The sequence below is a fragment of the Citrus clementina genome, unplaced genomic scaffold, assembly GCF_000493195.1.
Source record: "Citrus clementina cultivar Clemenules unplaced genomic scaffold, Citrus_clementina_v1.0 scaffold_3, whole genome shotgun sequence".
Classification (NCBI taxonomy): Eukaryota; Viridiplantae; Streptophyta; class Magnoliopsida; order Sapindales; family Rutaceae; genus Citrus; species Citrus x clementina.
This window is the reverse complement of record NW_006262339.1, coordinates 6,994,129-7,013,992: the sequence shown is the minus strand read 5'-3', so window position 1 is coordinate 7,013,992 and position 19,864 is coordinate 6,994,129. Positions and strand designations below refer to the sequence as shown.

At 35.2% G+C, this 19,864-nt stretch overlaps 3 protein-coding genes and 1 non-coding gene across 4 annotated transcripts; 2 read left to right on the top strand and 2 right to left on the bottom strand.

Annotated features, from left to right (window-relative positions):
* The first annotated feature begins 247 nt into the window (after positions 1 to 247).
* LOC18047526 (60S ribosomal protein L24) lies at positions 248 to 1,995 on the top strand. The gene is made up of 5 exons (XM_006440495.2): positions 248 to 352; positions 758 to 833; positions 992 to 1,093; positions 1,288 to 1,436; positions 1,530 to 1,995. Exons 1-5 carry the CDS (start codon positions 342 to 344, stop codon positions 1,681 to 1,683), a joined length of 492 nt encoding a protein of 163 aa, XP_006440558.1. The 5' UTR covers positions 248 to 341; the 3' UTR covers positions 1,684 to 1,995.
* A 4,227-nt stretch (positions 1,996 to 6,222) lies between these two features.
* On the top strand, positions 6,223 to 9,874 carry LOC18047525 (RHOMBOID-like protein 2). Its single transcript, XM_006440493.2, has 5 exons — positions 6,223 to 6,880; positions 7,937 to 8,100; positions 8,559 to 8,722; positions 9,098 to 9,348; positions 9,569 to 9,874. Exons 1-5 carry the CDS (start codon positions 6,588 to 6,590, stop codon positions 9,678 to 9,680), a joined length of 984 nt encoding a protein of 327 aa, XP_006440556.1. The 5' UTR covers positions 6,223 to 6,587; the 3' UTR covers positions 9,681 to 9,874.
* A 386-nt stretch (positions 9,875 to 10,260) lies between these two features.
* On the bottom strand, positions 10,261 to 10,334 carry TRNAV-AAC. The gene has a single exon. It is a non-coding gene; the product is annotated as a tRNA-Val (tRNA).
* A 768-nt stretch (positions 10,335 to 11,102) lies between these two features.
* On the bottom strand, positions 11,103 to 14,910 carry LOC18047524 (protein IQ-DOMAIN 14). The gene is made up of 4 exons (XM_006440492.2): positions 14,386 to 14,910; positions 12,715 to 12,915; positions 12,093 to 12,170; positions 11,103 to 12,005 (listed from the first exon to the last, which is right to left on the bottom strand). Exons 1-4 carry the CDS (start codon positions 14,818 to 14,820, stop codon positions 11,274 to 11,276), a joined length of 1,446 nt encoding a protein of 481 aa, XP_006440555.1. The 5' UTR covers positions 14,821 to 14,910; the 3' UTR covers positions 11,103 to 11,273.
* Positions 14,911 to 19,864: the final 4,954 nt, after the last annotated feature.

Here is a 19,864-nt window from a genome sequence, read left to right as displayed (position 1 = left end):
GCGGTCACCTGAAGTTTACTAAATTGATCAGATATCTACTCTTCATTAACCGCCATGAAAATTGATGATGTCATAGGGGTATTATAGTCATTTAGTTTGATAAGGGTGAAACTTAATGATTGATGGATATTTGCTTTCTAATAAAGCCGGCAGATTATTAATCAGGCCAGATGTCTTCGGCCCACAAACTCTCCAGGCCCCTTTGGAGTCGGCATTCCAGCCCACTTATCAAAGCTCTGAAAAATTTTAACCTACATGCTGCAGCCATAGACTTTATATTGTGGATGCTTGGGTTTTAGGGTTTCTGAGGTAGCTGTGCCGCGCAATCGACATCAGAAACCATGGTTCTCAAGTGCGTCTCTCTCTCTCTCTCTCTGCGTGTCTGTTTCGTTTGAATAATTCCGTGCTTTACTGTCTGTTCATATCTTGTATTTGTCTTATCAAGCCTTTAAACCCCTGTTTTTTGGTCTGTATATATATTTAATGTTTTAGTTATTTTATGCACTTGATCTCAAAAGCATGACTTAACATCTGTAACTATATGTAACAAAAAGCTCTAGTTCAGGCAAAAGAAACTTTGATGTCGACAATGTGTAATGGTAGACTTGTTTTGTTATAATGTTACATGTTTGACCGAGGTTTTGTAGGAGTTGAACCAGTACATTAATATTTTGATTTGTGGCTAAGTTTCATTTATTTACACTTTATCTTCATTATAACAGAGAGAAGTAATCCATTTATTGTTTTGTTGTAATAGGACTGAACTGTGCCGCTTTAGCGGTGCCAAGATTTATCCTGGCAAGGGTATCAGATTCATTCGCTCTGATTCCCAGGTGGTTGTTTTTCATTTTTGTTTTTAAATCTTTGTAGTGAAGGAATCTCATTCTCATTTCTATTAATTGCCTTTAAGTGAATAACTCCTAATTTATGTGAAGTAGCGGTTTACTGTTTTGATAATTTGTTACTTATGCTCCCTTGGTTGTGGGTGAAGGTTTTCCTCTTTGCCAATTCAAAATGCAAGAGGTACTTCCACAACCGCTTGAAGCCATCAAAGCTTACATGGACTTCCATGTACAGGAAACAACACAAGAAGGTATTTTCTTGGGCTGAATTTCCCTTTCTGTGTATTTTCTTGCATTGAATGTCCCTTCACATACATGATTGATTTTTTCTTGTTGTCATTACAAAGAACAAAATTTTCCTTCAGAACCAGGATCTTTAGATTCCGTCCCATGCATATTTTAGATTAGATGCTATCTGTTTATATAATTTGTTTTCTATCTATAGGATATTGCTGCTGAGGCTGTAAAGAAGAAGCGCCGCTCCACAAAGAAGCCATATTCAAGGTCTATTGTCGGTGCAACCTTGGAAGTCATACAGAAGAGGAGGACTGAAAAGCCTGAAGTTCGAGATGCTGCTCGTGAGGCTGCACTTCGGTAGGGTTATTTTCCATCTGTTATGTTATATCAATTGGGTTTCAAATGAATTTCCACCTTGTTGTCTGTTGACTGATATTTTGTGGTGGTCAGTGAAATTAAGGAGAGGATCAAGAAGACCAAAGATGAAAAGAGGGCCAAGAAAGCTGAGGTGACATCCAAGTCAAAGACTCAAAGCAAGGGTAGCATGCCCAAGGGTGCCGCTCCGAAGGGCCCCAAGCTTGGTGGTGGTGGTGGAAAACGGTGAAGTGCTTCGTCTCTTCATTTCTTCCTGACTACTATCTTAAACAATTAATATATTTATTCCATATTTTGTGAATGGATTGGTCAATACTTGAGGGCAGATCTGTTCGCATGTTTCTTCAAAATTTTGTTTTGCGGGTCCAAATAAACTTCTGTTCACTTAAATCTTAGTTTTCCAAATCATATTCTGTTGGCTGTTTGAGTAGTAGCCTAATGGTAGTTTTTTGTTTTTGTGTTTTCTTGTTTTATGCCAGTCTGCTTATTCATTGCTTTCAGTTTTGTGCATTGATCAATTACAGAAGGAATATTTTTTTCATCTGGTTGATATTATACTTCTTTCAGTAACTGAAAAACCCGTTGCTTCTGGTTTTTAACTATGTGTACCAAGAGATTACAAATTGCCCCGTTCTATGAACTTTTACCCGAGCTTTCAATCGCAGAAATAGAAATATGGTCTCGCACATTGCCCATATTATCACAAAATTTATGTTGAATCGGTTCATTTTTTTCAAAGATTGAATCAGTTAACTTTGCTCTAAATTTGATTGTATACAAATTGCTGAAATGGAAAGCAAATGAGAGCGAGGTACCTGCCAATTCACAATGGCTTATTAAACATAATTACTCTCTCAAGGCTTACTAATCACGCCTTGGCATCTGTCTACCCTCTGTGGAAACTACCCACTTGATGATCAACAACGTAAAAATGATTAAATAAATCCCCATCTTCTTTGGTGCCATCAACATGGCACATGTCACCAATCATTACTTTCCAAAATCCCTTATCCATTTAGACGGCTATTGTGCCATCTCCGTCTATCTTGTACCCATCACGAACAAATAAAAAGTTCCACTTCACATATGGCACCGCTGCTTTCTTCAACAGCGCATCACCTACTTTTGAAAGTTCGAACTGAATATCTGCTGGAGTAACCATGTCAAGCAATATCGTTAAAACCACTGAATATCTGCCGAGTAACCATGTCAAGCAAATATCGTTAAAAAACAAAACAAAGGCACAATTCTTTTGGTAGATGGCATGGCCTCTGGTGATGGTATTGTAGGCACATTTATTTGGGTTATTATTGCCGTTGCCAATTATAATTACCCAGTTCAATTTACCCTTAATGGCATTGCTTAGTTTGAAGAAATGAAAGGAAAGGAGAAGAGAGAGAAAAGAAATAAGTAGGAGAACAAATGAATTTTATGTTGCATTTACTTGTCAATAATTGGAATGAGCTAGAATCAGAATGAGCTAAAATGGGAATGAGTTAGAATGAGAATCAAAATAAATTGTTTACTTGAGATAAGAATCAAAATAGTCTGAATTGTTTCAAGTTATTAAAATACTCTTCGTTAATTATAATAATAACTATTATTATTATTATTAAAATTATTGTTAATATATTAATTAATTATATTCATATATTGTTGGTTTATTAATTAATTATAATTTATCATTAATGATAATAATAATAAAATTAATAACAATAATCAAAATAAAAAATATCATCATCAGCAAAATAATAATCCATTTCAAAAAATAATAATAATCATAATCGGATTCATCATCATCAACAAAATAATCCATTTCCAAAATAATAATAATAATAACAATCATCATCATCAAATTAATCCATTTCCCAAATAATCATCATCAACAAAAATAATCCATTTCCCAAAAAAAAAAATAGCAACAATCAAAATCTCAATTGTCATCGTCATCAACAACAATGGCAACAACAATCATCGTCGTTAACAGTAGCAGCAGCATCATATCAGAACCATCGCCATTAAAGACGAAATCGGAGACGAAATGAGATGGGGGCGAAATCGAGACGGTGACAAAATCGACACGGCCCAACGGAGACGAAACCGGCGACGAGCAGGTGTCCACAGCCGACGAACCAGGACGTCAAAGACGGTGATGGCTGCGATGGTGATGGAAGCAGCTCTGATGGCATTTGATTGGGAGGCACGGGTGAGAGAGTTTAGGTTTTAGGGATTTTTTTTATTTTTCGCTTTTTATATTTTTTTTATCTAAAATGAGGGTATTTTTGGAATAATACAAAATTAACATGGGTAGAATAAAAAATGCAGGGAATGGGAGTCTGATTTCCAAGTAAACGTAGCATTATGTTAAACTAAACAATGGGTTGGGAACTTGGGATTGATTTTCTTTTTCACCCATCCTTTATTATCCTCTATCCTTTCCATTTCTCTCCACCCCTCACGTTCCTATCAACCCATATGGGCTTAACGTAGAGCAATAGTCTATTGGAAATTTTATAGAATAGAAGTGGCGTATTGGCATTTTCATAAGGCCGTTGGACAGAGGAGGTGGGCGTTGACAGTTTAGATGGTAAGGTAGCTTGTCTATTCATGACCACAATCTAGTAACCTACATACAACACAGTAATAGTCTTAGGTTGTAGTTAGGTTGGTGGGTGATGTATCAACTTGATTTGAGAGAGGAATAAACTACATAGAAAATTAATTAGAAACGAAGTGAACCATAAATATAATATCAGACCATGCTGGTCTTAATCTCAGGTGAATTTTCAATAGTTAAAAACCCCACTCGGTAGATCCATAGATGATGACGACATAATTCTTTCAAAATTTAGAGAAATGCAAATCATATAAAAGTTGGAAAAATGAGTATGAGAGTTATCTTTCCTTTATCTCGTTGGGAAGATGAGCGGGAAAAGGATGAGAGGCCAGATGGCAGTCGCACAGGGAGTAACTTGTAAGTAAGCAAAGCAAAAGCATATGAAGCGAGCCAACAAAAATCGGCAAATCGCTGTCGCACACAAATTGATTGACCAACCTACTCTCATCATCCCACCACCATTACGCGTAAACTCACTAGTTTCCTCTTCTGAAATGACCAATATACCCCTCAAACCCATAAATAGAATGTAGAAAGATTTGAGATCGCTATTTCAGGACATGCCGTATAAGTTGATTTTAAGGCAATTTTTGGTTTTTTTTTTTTTTTTTGAAAAACACTTCTGTACTTTTTTTTGTAGTGCAGTTGATTAGAATTGCTGTAATTGGACGGTGGATTATCGTGCACAAAATGAAATCGAATTAGAGAAACGTGACGTCTACTTTTAATACTACTTGAAAAAAAAAAAAAAAAAATTGTTTTGGATCCTTGTCGTCGTCAGTCGCAAGCCGTGATCTATTTACTAACTCAGCTAAATCCAAACTGAGTTGAAGAGAAAATTAAAAAGTTACAGTCAACGTTTTAGAGAGTAAGCACACGACATGATAATTAATAAACGGGGAGAAGCCATAGCAAAAGTTTGCTCTTCTTCTTCTTCTTCTTCTTCTTCTTCTTCTTCTTCAGTGTGGCAATCATTTTGTCTCTTACATATGTCTCCATTTTTTATTTGCTTTCTTTGAAACCGTGTGGACTGGGGGCCTTGTCCTGTTCATTCACAATTTTTCCTTTCCATCGTTGCCGAGTAGCTAAGCTGTGTTTGATTGAGACTAATGATCACAACATTCCTCTAAATGTTCAACACTTGGCAAACCAAGGAAACAAGATTAGTAGTTGACACAAAGATTAATTACAAGTCCACATCAAGTCATATTAGTTAAGAGCGCTACTAATAAAAACTATTATTTAAAACAGTGGTATCAAAAACCTCTTAATCTTAAACATATATTTTGTTTTTTTTTCTGGTTAAATTTATATATTACTTTTTTTTAATTAATATTTAAACAAATCTACATGTTTTAATAAGTATGAGAATTATCTAATAGTTGGATATAAATCACCATTTTATTTAATTATTATTTTTTATACTGAAATGGAACTCAATCTATTAACAAGAGTTTTCTAACGATTTTGTGTTCATATATTAATTAAAGCCGTGCTATTCAAGAGTTTGGTAGATTTGTGAAATATAAAACAACCGCCATGGTTGTCATGATGATGGTAATTTGACAATCTTTTATTTTTCATTCTTTTTTAAAAATACACAAGTGTATATATATATATATATTTTGCTCAATTCTACCTTAAATTACATTTTTTTACTTTGGTTCACTTTCGTCTGCACACAGTTAAGATAACTAGTGGAAAATTAAATAAATAATTTTTTTATCCTCAAATGTAAAATTACAATTTTATCCAAAATAAATGCCAAAAAAATCAGATTTAATAATGTAGTTTTAATTTTCATCGATAAAATTAATTCCTTTTAATTTATTCACATGTTTCGACTTAACATCCTTCAATGTCTTCTTTAATTTCTAAGATTTTTATGAACCCAAGTGGAAGAAAATGTAACCCTTATTGTGCTGGAAAAATGACAATTTTACCTTGATGATGTCAGCATGGTTATAACAGCATGTAGATAGATGGGAGTGGAAGTGGATCCGTGGAAAAAAAATATAATTTAAGGTGAAATTGAGTAAAAATAGATGGTGGTGGGTGGATAATTATTGTTTATTTTATTTATTTATTTTTAGTTTATTATTGCGCTCATCGTTATAGTCATAAGAAATCATAGGTAACTTTATAAGCCCTTTCCAGCAGCAGGGAAAAGCAAAAGCCTTTAATTATAAAATTAATTAGAATTGACGAAGCAGCAGTAACTCTTGCAAACAACTGTTTCATTTCAACGGTTATATGATCAATCGATCTCTATCCTGATTCCTGGAGTTCCTGTCTCTCACTCTCTCTCTCTCTCTCTGTGACAACCTAAACAGCAAACTCAAAAACACGAAGAAATTCTCCCTTACAAGACACTTCTTGTTCGATCTTTTCTTTTCTTTTCTTTTTTCTTTTTTGTTTCCTTGACATATAAATAAAACGAACGACAAATACCCAACAAAGCTAGCGCTCATTGTATAACAAACTGATATTGTCTCGAATAGAAGAGAATTCAATTGATGGCGAGCGGGGATCTGGAACGAGGAAAGAATATTAGTAACAATAACAACAATAGAAGCAGTTACAGTTCAGGCTCGTATTATGTAGAGCCAGCGAGTGATCAGCAATGGACTTCTTGGCTGATCCCAATGTTTGTCGTGGCCAACGTTGCTGTTTTCATCGTGGCCATGTATATTAACAACTGTCCCAAGAATAACTGGGAAGGTGGCAGGGGTTGTGTTGCTAGGTTCCTTGGCAGGCTTTCCTTTGAGCCTCTAAAAGAGAATCCTCTCTTCGGCCCTTCTTCTTCTACGTGAGTCTCATTTTCTTTCTACTTTTTATGTGTTGTTGCATGGATTGCTTTTTATGTATTTCCCTTTTACCTGCCGTTTAGTGATTTCGGTTTCTCTCAGTGGTGGGGTTTTTTAATTCGGAAGGTGAGAGTAGAAATCTGACTAATGCAATTTGATTGGGATAGTTGTTTTGTTCCATGAAATTTGTGTTGTATGTTATTGAATGTTTATTTATAATTCCCCCAATCTAACTGTGTCTAATTTTTTGTGGATTTTGATTAGTTGAAGTGAGTTTCATGGCTTAATTTGTCGTTAAAATACAAAATTTGGGACTAGACTTGGTAGGATTAGGAAATTTGTTTCTTGTTTACTGATGTTGTGGACGGGGCATTCTGTTATCTGAGTAGATCCAGATGAGCGTATAAAGGTAGCTTAAGTGTGTTCGTTGATTCTTCTCCATCTTAGTTTGTGAGTCTATTGCTTATTTTTGTTTAAGAAAATTGAGTTGGGATTAAGGTAGGTTATAGGGGAATGTAGGCTTGCAAGTAATAGCCACTAGAGGGGGGAAGTAGGTCTACCTGTTGCTGGCCTAAAAGTCTGCATCCGATGCAAGTTGGGAAATATGTACTGATTTGCTTTATGAATACCTCCATCGACTGTGATAAGTTTGTGCCAATAATCTTGAGAACATACCTGGAGCTTTAACAAATATTGAATTTGGGGATTTTTTTTTACTCTTTCCGTTACCTCATGTATTTGAAAATCAACAACTAATTGTTTTTGGGGCAAATTGTTGGTCAATTATTTTCGTTTTTCTGTTGTCTGAGACTTACTTAGTAAACTGTAGGATTGCTTTTTAGCCATTACAAATAAGTTATAATCATGCTGCTTCTTTATGCTGGAAGTGCGTGGCGGAAGACTGTGAACCTAGTTCTTTCAATTTGGTCATTCTGATTCTATATTCTGTCAATTGGAATTGAGGGCTTGGAAGTGAAAACTTTATTTGTTTTGAGGAAAACCCTCCTTTAGAACTGTGATTCTGGTTGATTTTAATTTATTTCCACTTGCTTGTGCAGATTGCAGAAGTTGGGAGCTCTGGAGTGGGACAGGGTTGTGCATGAACACCAAGGATGGAGACTCATCACCTGTATCTGGTTACATGCTGGTGTCATTCATTTACTTGCAAATATGTTAAGCTTGGTCTTTATTGGGATTCGCCTTGAACAGCAATTTGGATTTGGTATGTCACAAACTTTCATGTCGTTAAATATGAACTTTAGCCTTACTTACAAAATAGTTTGGTATTTCTTGTTGAATTATCTTTCCCCTTATTTGTTAAAGACATATTGCTTGACTTTGGTGCTTAGGTCTCTACTCTTCTGAAAGGGGCAGTAACATGTCATCAGGAAAAGTTAGTGGCATTGATCTGTATGCACTTGGTTGTTGCATTAGAATTGCATTTCCTGACTCATGATATTAAACAGTAAATCTGTGACATTCACTGGAACTACTATCTCATAAATGAATATTTCTTTTGCACTCAGCACTAGACATTAACAAAGTGGAAGTATTTAATACCATGGCCGAAAATTATGTCAGTTTCTCCTGATTCTAGAATTTTCTTGTCAATGCTTATATTGTTTTATGTAGTTGCTATGTATTGTTGCTGAATTCTAACATCTTTTGTAACATGGGCAGTGCGCGTTGGCTTTGTCTACTTGTTGTCAGGATTTGGCGGGAGCATATTATCTGCTCTTTTTATTCAACGCAGTATCTCTGTTGGTGCTTCTGGTGCTTTATTTGGACTTCTGGGAGCTATGTTATCTGAGCTTCTAGCTAACTGGTCAATTTATACTAACAAGGTTGCTGCTACCCTTCTTTTATTTGTGGAAAATGCACATATTAATTTTTTTTTTTCCTGTAATGAAGAAACAGCAATATTTTTTTTTTTGGCTTTTAATTCAAATACTGGCGCTCAATTGTTATTTCTTTTTGGCTTTTACTTCAAATACTGGCACTCAATTGTTATTTCTTGAGTCTAGAGCTACTTGTCCTAGAAACCTGAGACCACGAATTTTAGTTACTTGCAAAATATTCAGGGTAAAGGAATTTGAATTTTGAAGCTAATGTGCCAAACTGGAAAAATGAAAATAAAAGAGCTGTGGACTCTGGATTAGAAATGAAAATAAAAGTGGTAGGTTTCTTATGACAATTTTGTTGCTTTCCTTATCTTGCAGGCTGCAGCTCTATTGACTCTTGTGGTCATTATTGCCATTAACTTGGCTGTTGGAATTCTTCCTCATGTTGACAATTTTGCACACATCGGAGGTTTCATGGCTGGTTTCCTCCTAGGGTTTGTTTTGCTACTTCGTCCTCAATTTGGGTGGGCAGAGCGCCACCAACTTCCTGCTCAAGCCCGTGTGAAATCTAGGCATAATCCTTACCAATATGTGCTCTGTATCGTGGCCCTCGTTTTGCTTATCGTTGGGTAAGTCCAATATCTCAGATCCTAATTTATGATCGGAGAGCATCACAGAGGACTGAAAGAATTTCCTCCGTCTCTTTTCCGGTGACATTTGTAGCATCTTCCATACATTACATTGGTTTCATATAAACGAGTTTTGATGTTAGTTTTAAGGTGTAAATGAACACAAACATTCAGCATTTGACAAAATCTGACGGCACAATTTTCATATTGAACATTGCAGATTTACGGTGGGATTGGTGATGCTCTTCAGAGGAGAGAATGGAAATGATCACTGCAGCTGGTGCCATTACCTAAGCTGTGTACCTACCTCGAAATGGAAATGCGGGAACTGATTTTACTAAGTAGTGCTTTGTATTAACCTTGCCATATTGCCTTTTTTTTTTTTGTTTGAATTATAATCATTTGTTTATTACTTTTTACTTTTCTCACTTGTGTAAATGCGTAGACTTGGATCATGGAAAATTTGATTATATCGGGTTTATAAATTTATATCATATGGGAATATCATCCCATTGTATGTTACGTATACCATTTAGAAATTCTACAAAGATGATGTATTGCACATTTATTTTTAGGTTCAGCATTATATTCTTTTCCAAGTATCAAGAATCCATACTGCATCTGTTACTTGTTTTAAAGAACCCGTCAAATTATCGGAGAAAATTATGGTGCAACGGTAATACGGTACCACCGTTGCACTCAGCCATTGGATCCCATTGGATTCATTCATCCAAGTGGATCTAACGGCTGGATGCAACGGTGATAACGTTGCACCGTAGCCGGACCCTTATCGATTTTTCTTCTATTTTAATAAATCTTTTTTTAATTAAAATTTTAAAAATTAAAATTGTTCGGTCAATTTCAAGTTCGTCAAATAATGACGTAATGTGAAAAACGGAAAATTGAAACTTCTGGCGTCGCCCGGACTCGAACCGGAGACCTTCAGTGTGTTAGACTAACGTGATAACCAACTACACCACGACACCTTACTGGCATTTTATTTTCCTATTTTAAGAATCTAATCAAAACACTGGCATTTTATGTATTATTTATACACCTATTTCTATGTAAGGCATGATAAAATAACTTTAAAAACTCAAATCATAGGAAAATTCTAATCTATTTTTAATATCCTACCATCCAACGTTGACCTTTGCATGTGGACTCTAGGTAGCCTATCCAAATTCTTTTCATTGGATACAATTTCCTCAAGTTCAATTAGTAAAATCTGCTTTTGGTACGTAACTAACTGTGGAAAACGTTTTCCAATAAATTGTTGTTATTACCATTTATAGCGGGGAGTTGCCCAGCCTGGCCGGCTAGACAACAGCACATTTTCCAGTTGACCGGATACGTTGGTTGAGATTGAAATCTGAGGGCCATCACATCACCTGACAGCAACCAAAATTCAAAGCTAGTGGCAGGACACGGGCTCCATCGCTTGATAATGAAATGATGAACTAATCTCTCTCCATTTCATTCAAAATGTAAATGCTTGAATCTTTAGAAAATACAGCCACACGTGACCGACCGCGGCTCAACCAGGCTGGCAATGGCATTCGCTTCAATTTCAGTTATTCATCTATCCCCACAACCGACATCATCGTTACCAAATTGTACTTTGTACGCTTTCCCGGACAATATGAACCTTCCAGACTCTTAATAAAAATTTTAAGACTGTTTTGAATCAAAGCACTAGCATACATAATTTGCAAGAACATGCAGTAATATAATGAATGGTAGGGTCCAAAGGCGGCAAAAGTTACATTCATTAGATATTAGACGGTCACAGTGAAGTGTGAGATTCAGATCCATAATTAAAATCCTGAACGGAGGAAACTCGATGTCTCTTGGACAGCGGACAACACAAGCAAGCTAACTACAAAAGTTAATACAGCTTAAACGCTACAAGGAGGAGGATGTATTTAGAATCTCTGCCCAACAGGCATTCCGAAGCTGTCAAGACGACCGGATCCTGGATATGCTTTGTTTGTAAAGTTCGCATGCAAAGCAGTAAACCTCTGGGCACTTGATTTTGATTCGGCAAATGTGTGAATGGAATACCGTTTTGCTGAACTGGATCTTTCGTACTGTGGCCTTTGTTTCGGAGCACTGAGAGACCTCACCTTGGCTCTTGATGATTCTGTGTAGGCCATGTAGTTTGGATGGTCTGAGTAACCGCTTAGACAGCTTTGTGAACTGTAACTCTTCGTGGGAGTGAAGGGGCTTCTCTTTGAACTACCACCTCTTGATGAAGCAGAATAGAATTGTGGGCTATTTTCTGCAGTGCAGAAATCCTCAACCTCATGAGAGAATTTCAAGGGGCTTAAAGATTGAACTTCACATGAAGATGGACTTGGTTCAATTTGGTGGGCGGTTGAGTCTTTCGAAGAAGTGAAGCTATGACTATAATGATCTGATGACACTGTAAGATGGGAAGAGTGAAATAGGTTTCTGCGTTTGGGTGTAAAGTGCATTTTCCCAGTATCAATTTCAAGGATTTTGTCACTCCTCTCATCATCTATAGCACCAATCTTTGTTGGTGCTGCCTTTTGGTTCTTGGATCGATTATCCATCTGACTTTCTGGCCAATTCCAACTTACATGGGCTTTTTCATGATGAACATTGACCCTGCCATTTGATTTTGATCCATTTTTCTGCATTCATTAATGTGCTTATTAGTTCTGAAATGACATTCAAATTGGATTAAAGAAAAGAGTGAAGGGCAAAGAAAGAGAATGCACCTTAAGCGCTGATGATACTTCACATTTTGAATTCTTTGATCGGATGGAATGTTCAAATTTTTCAGGGGTTGGTGGTCCCTGCACATGATGTGAAACTCAATAAATTTACATAATTAATGCAAAATGAATGAAACTATAAAACTGTAACTGGGAATGCTCCTAAGCAAATAAAGCCATAAATTTGCCCACAGTGCAGAAAAATTACTGGAAAAATTAGATCTGCATCATGACAGGGTTTCTAGATTTTCCTAGTGATTGGTAGTGTACGAAAGTTTCTTTAGGATCTTAACAACTCTTAAGGATCTTAACAAATCTTTGCCGCTTTAACCAAAAAACATTAAGGTATAGTATGCAACCAGTTGGCCTTAATGCATACAACTACTTTTGAAGTTACAATTAATTGCATAAAAAAGCTTGCTTGATATATTGCAGCTACTTTTTGTAAGTTCCAAGTGTCATTAGCTTCACTAAAATTCATAAACTTAAAAGATGCACTGAAAAGTTGTCTAGAGAACAAAAAGAAAAGTTGCCTGGTGCCCCACAGTCATAAAGTGTGCATCACTTGCCCACAAAGAAATTACAGAAAAATTCAAATATTGGGGGGAAAATGAATTTTGCTTACCGGCTGCTGGAAATGTGAAGATTTGCCACTTGAATGGGAAGATTCAGATATTTGAGCCCGTCCTGCACGAGCACGTGCCTGGGCTCTCAGCAATGCTTGCATTCGCTGAAGCCACTCTGCTGTTCTTTTCCGCTCAATATGACCTCTTACAAGTGCCTGAAGCCTAACCAAACCTCTCAATGCTCGCAAAGCCCTCCTTGCCTTCAAAATGTCCATGGGAGATAGGGTTACTAACCAAACTCATAATCACAATGCAACTAAGCAAATGGAATAATAATGAATTGCTTATCACATTAACAAATTCAATAAAGGCAAAGCTGCAATGGACCACCATCTGATTAAGATCACAAGAACATTATAGCGACCTATCATTCAAGAGTCAAGGCATACAGAAGAGGACCACACTGTTTCATCATTAAAAAAACCATAGATTGCAGGATACCTTTTAGAACAAGGCGCCTAAACTAACATGAACGAAAAATTTAAAGGAAACGGGCTCTATGAGTAGTACATATCTTTTTCTTCAATCTAGCCCTCTCAGAAAAGAAAATCTGACAATTAACATCAAATTGACAACGACATCTAACTGGCCGCCCAATTAGAAGAAAAGGGTTATGTTCATACGAGAGTCTGACTATTTTGTTAAATTAATCCAACATTGAAGTGCCTCAACCAACCCAAACTTTGTAGCTAAAAAGTCATGCAAATGCACTTAAGGAAACACATACACACAACAAACTTTCCACTGGTTTGGACCCACCAACTGCTCCAAAAGCCCAAAAGATGTCAAAGTTGGAGCGTTGGACTCCGGTCTTCAAATTCCTCAAAAACTTCATGCACAGACTCCCAAGATGAACAATCAAATTGTTTTAATACATAAAGGCGGTGTTATACTTCTCTCTTCATTGTTTGACTAAATTATACTCCATGATCCATAGGTTAATAATATGCTTCACTATCCAGTTGGTTCAAACCAAATGAACTAGTCCAATTAAATATTTTCAAGTGTATCATGTAACAGAACTTAACAGGGAACCAGCTGGCGGTCAATACTTAATTCTACATTTATTATGTATGCAAACTGTAGCCCCTCTTTAAGAACCCGTTACTATGAAGCAGGTGATTCAATACAAGACATCATCACCATCATCAAGCCGTATGAATTATGAAACCGCCACAACGACGGAAATAAAAGGGAAGCACACAGTTTTCGGGGTAGTGCGCATTGCGCACCCAGATGCATGGCAGCGACAAGTCAGTAGAAAATTGAATCCTATAAGAGGAGAGAGTAAATGCTGGATTAAGCATGGGCAGTCTGCTCTGGTTGCCACTTGCCAAAAGGTATTTAGAAGAAAGGAAACGAAGGGAATAATTTTACCATGCAGAGAAATGAATTTGAGAAGGACGTGTTTTGCCTGATTCGTATAAAGAGAGCCAGGACTTCGGAAAACGACGTTAAAACTTTTAATTATATCGTCGTCTTCTCTTCGCGGTTGAAGAAGAAGAAGAATAAAAAGCTGTAAGATGACACGTGTCAACTAAGCAGCCATGTCTGATGCAAAATCCAACTCTGAACCCGTAGCTGTTTTCTTTTAACATCAAAATCCATGGCGACCATAGCTTTTTTCTTTTAACAAAAATAAAGTAATAATAATAAAATAAAATACGTACCAAGTAACCACGAAAAGCCGACTGTATCTTAATCGCTGCCGGCTCATCGAGGGTCCCACCGCAACCACCGACGTAAGCAGAGGGGAAGTCACCGCACCTACCGCTGTTGCTCGTAAGCCTGACAACGGCCGCTGCAGCGTGGGCTGCAGCGACCGCGGCCTCGGCAACCGCAGCGGTGGCCGCGGCCACGGCGATCGCGTGCTTGTTGGCGTCCTCGCATTCCGAGGACGGAGTATCATCAGCTCTAGTCTCTCGTTCGTTCAACTTCAACGAGCTGTGCTTAACAGTAGCTTCTCGGGAGGAGTCTTTTTCTCTGTAAGACTTGACGAAGCTCCACCGGCGTTTCTCCTTGGTATTTGGCTGAGATGGGGAGTGTGTCGGGTCGGGCTTTTTTAGCCCGAGAATGCTGCGAAACCACTTCGTGGCTTTGCCCATTGTGGTGGTCTAGTGAGTGTTTTTAGTTTTGGAGTTGCATGAGAGAGAGAGAGAGAGAGAGAGAGAGAGAGAGAGAGAGGAGAGTTTGAGTTGAGTGTAGTGTGAAAGGGGGAAGAGTTTGTGGGTTGTATTAAAAATGATGGGAACGCGAGTTATTCTCACAAGGGTCCTTATAGATTTGTAAAACAATAAATTAGTCTATTTATTTACCATTTATCTCAACTTAGTCCTACTATGGTGCTATACAATATACCATAAGGATTCTTTCACCAAAATTAGCAGATTTATAGACTTTTACTCTTACATCCGTAGCACCCCCACTCTAGCGGGCAAAAGGTATGCTTGAAACCTTTGATGCCTGAGTCATTATTTAAGTCGATAAAAAGATCGTCAGTTGACTCATAGGAGGTAATATAACAATGAAATTTAAAAAAAAATCAATTATATTAGTTGATGTTATTGAAAGAAAAAAAAAATTGGGACAACTATGTAAAATCAATACAAGAGTTGAGGTTTTTTAGTATGTGCCTTTTAGGAAAGAAAATAATTAATCAGGACAAATTTGTAAAGTAATAATGTGATGTGAGAAAACAAACACTGAACACATTAATTAAATAAAAAATAAAATAAAATCTCGCAGAGTCAATTGCCTACCTGCAAGGTAATCATAACTTGTTAGAAGAGCTCTCACCTTCATTAATTGGAAAAAAAAAAAAAAGGAATGAGAAAAAAGTTTATTATAAGTTGCCGCCAACAGAGAATCACTTATATACTCGTACTCACGTATTTAAATTCTGAATTTTAAACTTTGAATACCGTATATATTTAAACTTCAATTTTAATTTTATGCCCCAACTTAACAATAGGTTATATTTTTCAATGTGACAAAGTAATTCCGCCCGCATATAATTTTTAAATGGACCAAAGGAGTGATAAATTTGGGACAAATAGTAACTTTGGAGATGGTTTGGTAATTGTTGCAAATCAACCGTAATGTGTTTGATGATAACCAAATGGGAACAATTAGGATGGACGAAAAGCAATGAAAGAGGTTATTGGTGTGCTTGTATGGTCGCCGCCGCGTGTAGCGAACGTGCCAGAGAAACACGAGCGGTCAATACCCAATCGCAGCTAATAACGGAATTATTTTTAACCGGAGTCCGCAAATTACCGCATTACTAGGTCTTTGTGGTTTACAAATCCGAGTGTACATCACGTTAAATCACGTCTAATCAATCAATTTCTTTTTCCCACGTAAATAAAAGAGAAATTATCATTTGTATATTCTTAATATATTCCATTATAAAAAATACTACAATATTTTGAGAGTGTATCAATCGTCCATCCTAAGTTGACAAAATGTATCAGCTGACCACCAAACCGTTAGTTACCGTTTAAGTATGATGACGTCAGAAAGGTAATTTAATCTTTTCATATGATACAAGTGATAATTTAAGGATATACAAGTGATAAAAAGAGAATTTAAGGGTATACAAGTGATAATTTTTAAGGGTAAAATCATCAATTCACTGTAACTCCGTTAACTTTCAAACGGCAACTAACGGTTTGGTGGTCGGCTGATATATTTTGTCAACTAAAGGTGGATGATTGATACACCCTCAAAGTATTGTAGTATTTTTTATAACAGAGTAAATATAGGATATATGAATGATAATTTCTCTAAATAAAATAATAAATTTAGATAGGGAAATGCCCCGGCGAAATTGATAACTATCAATTATCAATCTTTATTTTTAAAGTAAACCAATTGATTACTTTTGTGCTTAGATTTATGTCATTTATGAGTAATGTTGCCCATTTTAGTGGGCACTCTATTTTTTAAATTTTAATATATCGGTAATTATAATGGGTCCGGTTATGCTGGAGCATGCATACAACGGTTAGGTGTATGTTGTTATAATTATTTCAAAATTTTCACATACATCCAACGGTTGATGTGGCTACGCCACATCGAAGATGCTCCAACATAACTGCAACCTTATATAAATTAAAAGATAAACTTATTTTATTTTTATAATAATAAAGTAAGTAGACCCGGCAAAACTTGAAAAAAATAATCCTCAAATGACTTATAAGGTTTTAATATGTTGAGTAATTTTTGCTTTGGATTGAAGGAATTCAATTTTTTTTTTATAATTTTATTGTTAGGGGTTCTTCTAACCAAGTTTTGGGTCTTAGATTGTCTTACATGAAACCTAAATACTGTACTTGAGCCCGATCTAATTTATATATTTGAGCATAATATAGCCAACTTTGATCCTTTTAATGTATCTTACTAACCTTCAACTCTAAACAAAAATGCCAATGAGCTTACAAGTCCATTGGTGCCCACCCGTATACCCAATTTTAAATTAGTGAGGACAGAATTGTGTTTACGGTTGATTTCAGTTAATCTTAACATTATTCTAATCATAATCGTTAGTATCTTTGTAATTTTAACATATTAATATTTTTTTCCAAAAATATATATGATCACTGCATTCATGGTTTGTTTTTTAAATTTATTTAAGCGAGCATTATTGTTGAATTATTTATTAGACTGAGTATTAGGACTGATGAAACTGGAGACTCAAAGTAAATTATCCTACTTCTTCAAATAAATAATAAAAAAAAAAAGATAAGACATAAGATGACCATCTAAATTATCTCACTAATCCTACGAAGTCATGAAAATAACTCATATACCCCTTATTTGAAAGTAATTGAAAAGCAAAGTTCAGAAGGGTAAATATCATGTTTTGTACATTATAAACACCAATTTTTTTTTTCTTTTTTAGCTTATCACAAGAGTTTGTAAAGTGTATCATTTTTTTCACTTTTTTATTAGATAATCTAACATAATATAAAGGATTTAATAAAATATCGATAAATTAACTATTTTATCCATGAACATAAAATGACTATATAATCATGGCTAAACAACCAAAAGAAAAAATATTTCATTTTGTATCTGTTGGGATCAATAATGGCTACAAAATTAGCTATATAAACTCATCAAACTTTCTAATATAAAGATATAAAATCATCAAAATAAGTACTCCAACTAATTTATAGCTCATTTACTGCATAAATCAAGAACCATGTTCATATATTATCTTTGATAACAATAAATCACCAATAGAAATAGTCATAATTATTCAAAATACATTCATTATAAGCATAAAACTAGTTATGAGAAATTTCGAACATTATACTACTAAAAATAACAATGTAAAATCAGTAATGGAGGGTTTATAGTTTGTTTCCATCAATTCAAAATAATAATACATTTCAAAAGTATTCAAAATAACAACTAACAAATAATCTTTTTACATTTATATGCAAAATAGTTGTTTTGCTAATATCATGTTAAATTTTTCTAACATTGTTATTAGGAAAATAAAAGAGATATTATCATTTTACTACCAAACGTTTGTGTCATTATCAATTCACTGTCATTCCGTTAAGAAAACGTTAATGTTCAACATAAATTGAGTTAAAAGTCAATTTTACCCCATGACCATAAAAGACAATTTTACCCTTTGTAATTCAAGTATTAATTGCAACTAAAAAAATAACAATTTAATTAAGGAAAAATTAATGAACAATAAGCCAATAAAAAAGAAGAAGTCAACAACTCATAGTGGAGAGAACAAGCAGTAGTGGAGACGGTTGTGAGTCAGCAGCGAGGGAGAGAGACAGATTGGAGATGGAGGTTTCACAGTGAGAGAGGGATTGATTTTAGGGTTTAATTTCCTAATTCTTTAATCTTTAATTATTTCTCCAAAACACAGCGTTTATGTTTCAACTTGAAAATGACTTTAATGCACTTTATAGTTGAAAATGTCTTTGATACCCTTATAACATCAGTAATACATTAATAAATTTTTACCGTTCTTAACAGAATGATAGGAAATTGATAACGATGTAAATATTTGGTAGTAAAATATACTTTTTGGCAAATCATGGTCCTAATTCAGAATAACTTTAGTAGCAAAATGATAATATTAAAAAAAAGTGATATATTTTATAAATTTTAAGTATGAAATTAAGAAAAAAAATTAATATATTTTTGGTAAAGTACGAAAGTAGAATATTTTCCCAATTTAGAACGCAGATCCACTGCTACTTGTCACTTGATGATCACATGATGAAACCGTAAAAAATGGGGCCACAACATCGGTTGATCAGATCAAGGGAGAAAAATCTTTGCGAAAATGATGGCTCGTGATCCGAGCAGGTGGCTAATCAGGTGGATACGGATGGATCCGGCCAATCATAGTTTCTCATTTTCTCTCTGATGGTTTCATTATTTAGTCACTTTCTCATTTTTGGACATGCCCTAAATCCCACACCCCAATTTTAAAGTCCAGATTTCTAGGTGCTTTGATAATAGAAGAACATATTTTCCATCCAAGCTAGTGAAAGAAATATCTATCCTTAACATAATTAATTATACACACACACACACATAAATTATTTGACTATTAGATTAAAAAAAGAATGAAAGGCGAAGATTAGAGAATATGAGCTACTAATTATAATAATATTTTTGTCTCTCCTCTTTCAGTGTTTTTTCTCTTTATCCTATTTACTCGTTTATCTCTCCTATATTGCACATCGAAATAAATAAATAAAAAAGAAAATTAAAACCCTCAAAATCAACTCCTTTTAAGTCTTATGCAGTTGGAGGAATTAAAATGGTGAGCAATCAAATTTAGAACAGGCTTTCAATAAAATATTTCATTTATAAAATCTAGTTTTTCTCTCCTATTTTCAGCTTATCTGGTTGTTAAAAGGTAAAGACCTTGGTATAAATATACGGTTTTAAAATTTGGAATTAAAATATTTATTTTGCCCATGGCATTTTTGATATTTTTATGCAACTTTTCTGCATAAATCCATGCAAATCAACGTGACGAGGGACATGAAATGCTTTTGTTCGTCTTTTACGATTTTGATTGCTTGAAGCTGAAAAGTTTTTTTAGATTTGATAGGAAAAAATAATTAATTACTGTAGGATGGGACCTACCTACATTATTTG

Coding starts and splice junctions, on each gene's coding strand:
- LOC18047524 (XM_006440492.2), bottom strand. CDS start 14,820: ATGGGCAAAGCCACGAAGTGGTTTCGCAGCATTCTCGGGCTAAAAAAG. Junction 12,916..14,385: donor CGGCTTTTCGTGGTTACTTG/GTACGTATTTTA, acceptor GACATTTTGAAG/GCAAGGAGGGCTTTGCGAGC. Junction 12,006..12,092: donor AAGTATCATCAGCGCTTAAG/GTGCATTCTCTT, acceptor TAATGAATGCAG/AAAAATGGATCAAAATCAAA.
- LOC18047525 (XM_006440493.2), top strand. CDS start 6,588: ATGGCGAGCGGGGATCTGGAACGAGGAAAGAATATTAGTAACAATAAC. Junction 6,881..7,936: donor TTCGGCCCTTCTTCTTCTAC/GTGAGTCTCATT, acceptor TTGCTTGTGCAG/ATTGCAGAAGTTGGGAGCTC. Junction 8,723..9,097: donor GGTCAATTTATACTAACAAG/GTTGCTGCTACC, acceptor CTTATCTTGCAG/GCTGCAGCTCTATTGACTCT.
- LOC18047526 (XM_006440495.2), top strand. Junction 1,094..1,287: donor ACAGGAAACAACACAAGAAG/GTATTTTCTTGG, acceptor TTCTATCTATAG/GATATTGCTGCTGAGGCTGT. Junction 1,437..1,529: donor GCTCGTGAGGCTGCACTTCG/GTAGGGTTATTT, acceptor TGTGGTGGTCAG/TGAAATTAAGGAGAGGATCA.